This window comes from Psammomys obesus, unplaced genomic scaffold, assembly GCF_907164565.1.
Source record: "Psammomys obesus unplaced genomic scaffold, mPsaObe1.curated_primary_1811, whole genome shotgun sequence".
NCBI classification, from domain to species: Eukaryota; Metazoa; Chordata; class Mammalia; order Rodentia; family Muridae; genus Psammomys; species Psammomys obesus.
This window is the reverse complement of record NW_026596109.1, coordinates 10,579,679-10,589,031: the sequence shown is the minus strand read 5'-3', so window position 1 is coordinate 10,589,031 and position 9,353 is coordinate 10,579,679. Positions and strand designations below refer to the sequence as shown.

Below are 9,353 nucleotides of genomic sequence, written 5' to 3'. Positions count from 1 at the left end.
TGTGTGTGTGTGTGTGTATTTGACAGGGTTTCTCTGTGTGTAGTTTTGGACGTCCTGGAACTCACTTTGTAGACCGTGCTGGCCTTGAACTCAGAGATCCGCCTGCTCTGCCTCCCAAGTGCTGGGACTCAAGGGGTGCACCACCACCACCCGGCCCTCTCATATTTTTCATCTGTTATTCTTTTGTTCTACTGGCTTGGAAATGTATTTATTCTTTCAGCTCCTCTGTTGAATGTCTAAGTCCTGCCTCTCTGCTGTCCACTCCTCCCCGATGCTCCACCAGCTTCTTTGTGGTTAGATTATTATTATTTTTCAATATCTGCTTAGTGTGTGTACATGCACAAGCAGTTGTCATGGGACAGCTTGTAGGAGTCAGTTCTCTGCTATAATGTGTGGGTCCTGAGAATCCAGCTCAGGTCATCGGGCGTGGCAGCAGGTACCCTCTCGAAGCCCGTTGTGAAGATTCTATTTTAAAGTTTATTTTCAGATTTGTTTTTAAATCTGAAATTTTTTATAAGGAGGTTTTTTTTTTTTTTTAATAATCTCTTTCCTCCAAATTCATTTTCCCTTTTGTTGTGCCTTTCTTTAGATGCTCTCTTATCCTTCCTTCCTGTCTTACGGATGAGTGAGATGTTCTCTGTGGATGAGGCTGAGGCCGGTCAGGCGTAGACATTTTATGCTCCCATTCACTTGTTCCCTTGGCTGTCTCTAGGGATCATGCCTGATTAGATTCCCTAGGAAGGCGTTTCTAGTAACTCCTGAAAGGAGTGTGGTGTGGGGGGGGGGGGGGAGGCAGATCTGTGGGCTCAGTTGTGGTGTGCTTCCCAGCTTATCTTGATTGAGAGAACAAAGCCTGTATTGATAGTGAAGAAGGAATTACAGCGTGTCGGGCGAGGCTGCAGTGATACCATTTCAAGCAGGTCCTCTGGAAGGTCTGTGGGTAAGGCAGATTGTTTCTTGTCTCCTTGGCAGTTTGAGATTGGCCTTCTTGCATCTGCTTTGGCCATTACCAGTTGCCTAGACACTTCCACATTTTCAGTCTTTTTTTCTCATTCTCTTGACCTTAGCGTTGATTTGCTTGGGATTTTTAAAATCCTAACTACCCAAAAGGATGAGACAGAAAAATTACAAATTTGGGACTGCTGTAGCAACAGTGAGACCCTGTCTAGGGACACAAAAGAGATACACCCATAACACCAGTTGCTTTTGAGGGTGACAGAATTGGAGCATTCACATAGGCATCATCCTCAAAAGGCTTAGCAGAATTCAGGTGTGGAGGTGCACACCTTTAATACCAGCACTTGGGAAGCAGAAGCAGGTGAATCTCTGTAAGTTCAAGGCCAACCTGGTCTACAGAGTGGGTTCCAGGACCGCTAGGGCTGGGTACAGAGACCCCGTCTCAAAAATACTAAATAAATAAAGTTAAAAAAATTAAAAAGGCTTAGCAGAGACCTACCTAGCTTACAGATGTCCTTAAGAGAAATGAAAACATATGTCCACACAAAAACTTGCATGTGAAGGTTCGGAGGAATAGCATGCTATGAAAAGAACCCAGATATTCACTAACTGCTGAACGAGTAAACAAAAAGCACCGTATGCCTATGGTGGAACATCACTCCTCAGTGAAAGAGAGGAACTGATGTGTCCTCCCCCCCGGGGAGAACCTGAGAGCCGCTGTTGGGAGTGTCAGGGTCCAGATGCCTGGGAGCATTCGGTGTGTGCTGCTGCTGCTGTGTCATGGTACTGAGCAGCCAGATACGGTCCCCTTCCCGGTGTTGACAGCTCTTCCACGCGAGGTGGAGTTCTTCCCTTTCGGAAATCTCATTTTTAGGGATCGCATTAACTCTTCGTGTTTTCTCTTTTTCAGGCCCCTGGTTTGATATGTACTTAACTGCTCGGGACTCTGTTGTTTTGAACTTTAACCCCTTCATAGCATTCAATCCGGACCCCAAGCCTGAGTACAATGACCAGCTCACTCGGGCGACCAACATGACCGTGTCTGCAGTCCGGTTTCTGAAGACACTTCGGGCTGGCCTTCTAGAGCCGGAAGTGTTCCACTTGAACCCCGCCAAAAGTGACACAGATGCCTTCAAGAGGCTCATCCGCTTTGTCCCTTCGTCCCTGTCCTGGTACGGAGCCTACCTGGTCAATGCATACCCCCTGGATATGTCCCAGTATTTTCGGCTTTTCAACTCGACCCGTTTACCCAAACCCAGTCGCGATGAGCTCTTTACTGATGCCAAGGCCAGACACCTCCTGGTCCTAAGAAAAGGGCATTTCTATGTCTTCGATGTCCTCGACCAGGATGGGAACATTGTGAACCCCTCAGAGATTCAGGCGCACCTGAAGTTCATTCTCTCTGACAACAGCCCTGTGCCCGAGTTTCCCCTGGCGTATCTGAGCAGTGAGAACCGAGACATCTGGGCAGAGCTCAGGCAGAAGCTGGTGCAAGGCGGCAATGAGGACACCCTGAGGAAGGTGGACTCTGCCGTCTTCTGCCTCTGCCTAGATGACTTCCCGGTGAAAGACCTCATCCACTTGTCGCACGCCATGTTGCACGGTGATGGCACAAACCGCTGGTTTGACAAGTCCTTTAACCTCATCGTAGCCAGGGATGGCACTGCCGCCGTCAACTTTGAGCATGCGTGGGGAGATGGCGTAGCAGTGCTTCGGTTCTTCAACGAAGTGTTCAAAGACAGCACTCAGACCCCTGCCGTCACCCCCCAGAGCCGGCCAGCCGCCACGGACTCTTCTGCGACTGTGCAGAAACTCAGCTTTAAACTGAGCGACGCCTTAAAGGCTGGCATCACCACCGCCAAGGAAAAGTTTGATGCCGCCATGAAGACCCTCACCATTGACTCCATTCAGTTTGAGAGAGGTGGCAAGGAGTTCTTGAAGAAGCAGAAGCTGAGCCCCGATGCCGTGGCCCAGCTGGCCTTCCAGATGGCCTTCCTGAGACAGTACGGCCAGACAGTGGCCACCTACGAGTCCTGCAGCACGGCAGCCTTCAAGCACGGCCGCACAGAGACGATCCGCCCAGCCTCCATCTTCACTAAGAGATGCTCCGAGGCATTTGTCAGGGAGCCCTCCCAGCACAGCGTGGGCGAGCTTCAGCACATGATGGCCGAGTGCTCCAAATACCATGGCCAGCTGACCAAGGAGGCAGCGATGGGTGAGGCATGGCCTGGGGGAGCACCATGGGTCCCATTTTCCCTGTGAGCCTCAGGAATACTCTACCCACATCTGATCCCTACCCGTCACTAGCTTTAACGCCCTTGCCGGCTCCCAAAATGATCATTTTTTTCCCCCGTGCCAGTCTCCGCTGAACAACCAGAGCCACTAGGGATCAGACACTAAGCAGACACAGGGAACTTTCCCCTCATTTAAAGTGACAAATGGTTGTGTTGTTGGTGTTGTTTTGTTTTTCCCCTGCCCCGTGTTGGTCACCGAACATATTTTTGGCAGTTTAGGATTTCCAAGCCTGCTCCCCTTATTTCACCTCAGCCGCGTGTGTCAGCTCTCTGGAAATAAGTCATCTCCGAAGCTCATCACATAATTTGTTTATTTGTTTGTTTATTAATTAATAACTAATTAATTAATTAGGTTTTTGAGACAGGATTTCCCCTGTGTAGCCCTGGCTGTCCTGGAACTCTCCAAGTAGACCAGGCTGGCCTCAAACTAAGAGATCCACCTGCTTCTGTCTCTGCTGGGGTCATTTTTCTTCAACTCTTTGTGAGAAAATTCAAGACCTGGAGAGAAGCTGAGGATCTCATAGCCCAGTCCTGTTGGGTCCTGCTTACTAGACCCCTGGCAGTAAGAGGGGCCCGTGTGCCACCTGGTTGCTCTTTGTCCGTTTCTAAGCGAGGAAGCTAAGGCTGGCGCCTCGCCACACGGGCTGAGGTTAGAACCCTGGCTAGATGTCCAGAGCACTCCACTCCCAGTCAGTTTTTACACGTGGACTTTGAGTTTACCCCAGTTTTTTTTAACCCCCTTGAGCACATGTGGGAAAGTGTGTGTGTGTGTGTGTGTGTGTGTGTGTGTGTGTGTGAAATGAACCCACTGAGTCTTGTTTCAGCTAAGTTCGTTGTCCCCCTTCATATCGCTTCCCATCCATCCCGACTCTGACCGAACTGTTAAGTCTTAGATTTATTATTTTATGTGCGTGTTTTGCCTGCTTGTGTGTATGTGTACCATGTGTGTTCGTGCCGCCTGTGGAGGTCAGAAGAGGCCACCATGTCTCCTGGAACTGGAGTGAGAGGCAGTTGTGAGCCACCATGTAGCTTCTAAGAATTGAGCCCAGGTCGTCTGCAAGAGCAACAAGTGCTTCCCTGGACCAACTCTCCAGGGTCTCTTTATGAAGTACTGGCTGGCCTGGAACTCAGTATCTGTATCAGACTGGCCTTGAACTCACAGAAATCCTCTTGTCTCTGCCTCCTGAGTGTTGGGATTTTGAAGGTGTGTGCCACCATGAATGGCTTTTCGTTTTGATACATGGTTTTGCCATGCTGTCCATTCTGTCCCTAAACTTGGAATAACTTGGCCTCTTCCTGACCTGGCTTCCCCAGAGCTGGGAGAATAGGCGTGCACCATTCAGCGCTTTCAGCATCCTGCTTTTATGCTACATCCATGTTTAGCCCTGCTGTGGACAGCTGGGAATGTAGTTTTTAGGTGTCCTGGAGTGATCTGCCCTACGACAACCTGAAGGCATGCATGTATGCAGGGGAAGAAAAGACCCTTCTCCCACTTTTTGTGTGAAAGTTCCTCCCTGCTTCCACCCTCTTCACTTGTTGTGCTGGGGTTGTCTACACCCTCTTCACTGTGAGATCCTGACACTTTGGCTTCCTGTTTTGTCTCCGGCAGGTCAGGGCTTTGACCGACACTTGTTTGCTCTACGGTATCTGGCAACGGCCAGGGGAATCACCCTCCCGGAGCTGTACCTGGACCCCGCATACCAGCAGATAAACCACAACATCCTGTCCACGAGCACTCTGAGCAGCCCGGCAGTGAGGGTTGGCGGCTTTGCCCCCGTGGTCCCTGATGGCTTTGGCATCGCATATGCCGTCCACGATGACTGGATAGGCTGCAATGTCTCCTCCTACTCAGGGCGCAACGCCCGGGAGTTTCTCCGCTGTGTTCACAAGGGCCTAGAAGACATGTTTGATGCCTTAGAAGGCAAAGCCATCAAAAGCTAGCTTCTCGCTGGGTGAAACGCCTCCGTTCTTCCTCATCATGAACATGGGTGTCCGGGCAGCCGGTAGCTGTACTATCTGTGCCTAACAAAACTAGTTCCGAGGTGCTTGAACAGCCGTGCTGCGGGTGTGCGTAGGCTGGGAGATCCCAGCTGGCGGTAAGGAGAGAGGTGAAAAGCCCTTTGTCCAGGAGATATGGTTTGAAAAATCTAACTCAGGTGTATTTATTGTTTAAACAGAAATAAAACTCAGTTGTTGCTTAGAGATACGGTTCCTTTTTATTTTATTTATTTTATTTTATTTTATTTATTTTATTTTATTTTATTTATTTTATTTTATTTTATTTTATTTTTTCGATCCTCTGCCTTGTTTTCTAATTCCCCAAAGAACCTTCCAACAGCATGATGAGGTAGCTATCGAAGTGACCTTAGGATCCCAGTCTTGGGGTGGCCTGGGTCCTGTTTGTCTGCAAGTTTGACAGTTTCTGGAATACAGTCAGTGTAAAAGTGCCCCTTCCTAAGGCGTGGACTAACCTGATTTCGTCTGGCAGGCCAGCTGCAGTAGATCTGGAAGACCACGCACTTTGATTCTTTTCTACCCAGATGAGGAATTCCAGTTTGGTTGTTTTTTCTTTAAAGAACCATTTGTTTATTTGTTTATTTACATATGCACACATACATATTTTTATTTGTTTATTTATTTTGGGGCAGGGTTTTCTGTGTAGCCCTGGCTCTCCTGGAACTCACTCTGTAGACTAGGCTGGTGTCGAACTCAGAGATCTGCCTGCTTCTGAGTTGCGTACCTCGCTATTTATTTTTAGATTGGGTGTCTGTGTGTCTGCCTGTGGATATGTGAGTACGCGTGCTTGCGGAGGCCAGCAGCAGCGGGTCCCATGGGACTGGACTGAACTGTGGCTGTGAACTGCCTGGTGTGGGTGCTTTGAGCTGAACTTGTGTCCTCCGGAAGAGCAGTGCGCGCTCTCTACCTCAGAACCCTGTCCAGCCCCGGAATTCCAGGTCCGACGTGCGTGTGTTTCCCTGGCTGAAGCCCTGTGCCGATTGTGACTTCAGGTAGCAACACTTAGGTATGTTACATTGTAGAAAACATCTCCACCGAGGAAAATGAGCACTGGTTTTTTTTTTCCCCACTCCCGTTTGCTACGATGCTGCTATAACATGAAAGAGGGGAAGTTTGCCGTGTGCACGTGCGCGCGTGTAGGCAGTAAGCCTCCAAGACAATTACATCAGGTGAATAAAAGTCCCTTTCACAAGTGACCTCCAGACCCTACTGGGTGCTGTGTGGAACCTCACTAGACTGCTCCTCATTACAGTCTTCTGCAGTCTGCACAGGCTGCCCAGCCTGTGCCCACTCTGGTTTGAACGAGAAATGTCCCATCAGTCTCTGGCATTTGTTTCTTAATTGGCAAGCACCGTTTGAGTCATTGAGGAGGTATGATCTTTTTGGGGGACCAGCTTTGAGGAAAAAAAAAAAAGACCTTTCCCACTTTTAGTTTGCTCTCTGCTTCATACTTAGGGTTCAGGATGAGAGTTCTCAGTATCCACTTCCTGCCCTGTGCTGCGGAGCTTCCCAGCCCTGATAGACTCTTCTCCGCTGGAACTGTAAGCCAGGCCTAACCCCTTCTGTGAGTTGTCTTTGTCGCGGGGTTTTTTCACACCAACAGAAAGGTAACTAGTAGAACTCCTGATCTTGGCGTTGCTTGATTTGGTTATGGCCTGCCATCCCTTCTGATGCCCAGTCCCTTCGCAGCTGGTTGGGGTGGCGGTCATTTCACCCGTAGATCTTTCCTGAGTGAACTACTGTGAAACAGTCCTAACTGGCTCTAGATGGGATCCATACCTTCAGCTTTCCTCTTGAGTTAGGTTTTCTTTCTGTTCTGAACCACTTTTCTCTAACTGGGAGGCAGTAGGCCCAGAATCTGCTCATAGCCCAGTCTAAGAGCATAACTCCTTTTTTTTCCTGTTTCCCACTTTAGGGAGCAGCAAGAGGCAGCTGTTGGGCAAAGGTTCTATCTTTACATTTGAAGAGAAATCAGCCAGAATCTTCCAGCGTGTCAGAAGCAGCGGGTGGCAGGCCTTAATTTGTACTCCATGCCAAGGAGGGCTGGCAGGCCTGAGTCAGGCTGGCTCCATCTAGAGGCTGTAGGGCACTGACAGCTGGGCTCTGGGCTGGTTCCAAGTGGGTATTAGGTCAGGAGAGAACAGTGCAGCCTATCTGCCCTTCTGACCAGATGAGGGTTGTTGGCAGTTGCTTCAGTGTGCTAGGCCCTGACCACACGCTGAGCGTGCGTCATCTCCCTGCAGCAGCCCGCAGCGCCCCCTACTGTGAAGGGCATCCCGTTCAGTGGCAAATGCGTCCATCCGTCACAGTCTCAGGACCCCCTCCTCCTGGGAGACACACTCTTTTCCCAGTGGGAGGAAGGGTTGGGGAGACACTGCAGCTAATGGCTCCCGAACACGTGGGCTCCAGCGTCATCCTTTTTAAGTATTTAGTTTAGAGAAGCCGGTGGGAGACAATGCCAAGTGAAGGTGCAGATGCACAAAAGGGGCCAGGAAACAATGAAGCCCAGTGGTGAGGGCCCTGCAGCTTCCTGGAGGGCTGGCTTGAAAGCCCACCCCATCCCCAGGGCCCCGCCAATGAGAGAGCTCGCTTGGCACCAAGTTTACGGAGGAATTGGGACAGGGTTGTGTAATGTTCCCGACAGCCAGCCAAGCCAAGGCCCCGCTTCTGCTCTGAGAAGTGGCAGAAAACGCTGTCGTTCACGGAGCCTGAGCACAATAATGCTAGCACACCACTGCTACAGCCTTGGTAAAAAGCACGTTTACTAGCTCCGCCTAAGAAAATAGGCTTTTGGATAAAGATGGTACTTAAAAAAAAATAAATAAATGCTGCTCAGGGATCATTTAGGGGCAGACGGAGCACTTTGAATGCCCAAACCCAAGCCAGTAGGAGGAAGCAGTGAGCTGGCTGAGTGGGTAAAGGCGCTTGTCCCCAGCCTGATTTCCATTCCTGGGAGTCCACATGCTGGAAATCGAGCAGACTGTTACCTCTGGTCCTTTGACCTCCACACATGCATCATGGCGCACGTCCCTCCCACACACTTTTTTTTTTTTTTTTAATGGACTAGTAAGATGGTAGCTGGGTGGGTAACGACACTTACCAAGCCTGATAACCTGAGCTGGATTCTTGGAACACACACAGCAGGAGAACCAACTCCTGTAGTGTCCTCTGACCGCCACAGTTTGCTTCCACCTTGTCCTCTCCCCAGACTCCTGAAACTGCCTCTTTACAGTTTGTATAGTGCATAGGCCTGGCCAGGGGGAGCGGGGCCCAGATACACCATCTGGACTGACTCCAGAGCTGAAAGGCTCTCATGTTTTATGTGAAGAAAGTTAGATCCCAGCCAGGCGCAGTGGCACATGCCTGTAATCCCAGCACTTGGGGAGGCAGAGGCAGGCTGATCGCCAGGAGTTTGAGGCCAGCCTGGTCTACAAAGCAAGTCTAGGAGAGCCAAGGCTACACAGAGAGGCTACACAGAGAAACCCTGTCTCGAAAAAACAAACAAGAAAGGTGGCCCAATAGGAGGGTTTGCAGTGAGGTAGCTGCTGAGCCAGGAGAGCCAAGCACCGAAGCTTACAAGCCTCAGGTGGAACACATCCTCAGTGCCCTGGAGTAGGGCCCTGACCTCGCCTCCCTGCATGTAATGTTTGTCTGCACGTTCAGAGTAATTAACATGTTCATTTGTAGCACCATCTGCCATTGTTTTTTTTCCACCAATGGGTCTGTTTACCTGTTTATTGATCTTTTTGAGCACCACAGGGCTAGTACCATACTCGCTTAATTGCCACTGCTCTGTACACTGTGGCACCTAGGACATTACTCTCCCATCTGTGACTCAGGAAGTTCTACTAAACAGAAGTTGCAATTTCAATTAAATTTTTATTTCATTATGTCTTTAATGATGTTCAGCGAAGCTTAATAGTATTCTCCATCATTATAAATTTCTTTGAGATTAAATCCTTGTTAGCTGGTGGGCAGGAGTGTATTTTCTTGCTACCATATTTCTTTGTGGTCCCGGACTGTACCCAGGGATCCGTGTATGCTCTGCAGGAACTCTGGGCCCGAGAGACCACCTTCACACACCGC

General features: G+C 49.7%; 1 protein-coding gene across 1 annotated transcript in view; it reads left to right on the top strand.

Annotated features, from left to right (window-relative positions):
• The window catches only part of Cpt2 (carnitine palmitoyltransferase 2), a 17,944-nt gene extending 12,491 nt beyond the window's left edge, over positions 1 to 5,453 (top strand). The window contains exons 4-5 of the mRNA XM_055629075.1: positions 1,868 to 3,172; positions 4,861 to 5,453. Coding sequence (XP_055485050.1) covers positions 1,868 to 3,172; positions 4,861 to 5,192 — 1,637 coding nt within the window. The 3' untranslated portion in view covers positions 5,193 to 5,453. The remainder of the gene's footprint in view (positions 1 to 1,867; positions 3,173 to 4,860) is intronic.
• Positions 5,454 to 9,353: the final 3,900 nt, after the last annotated feature.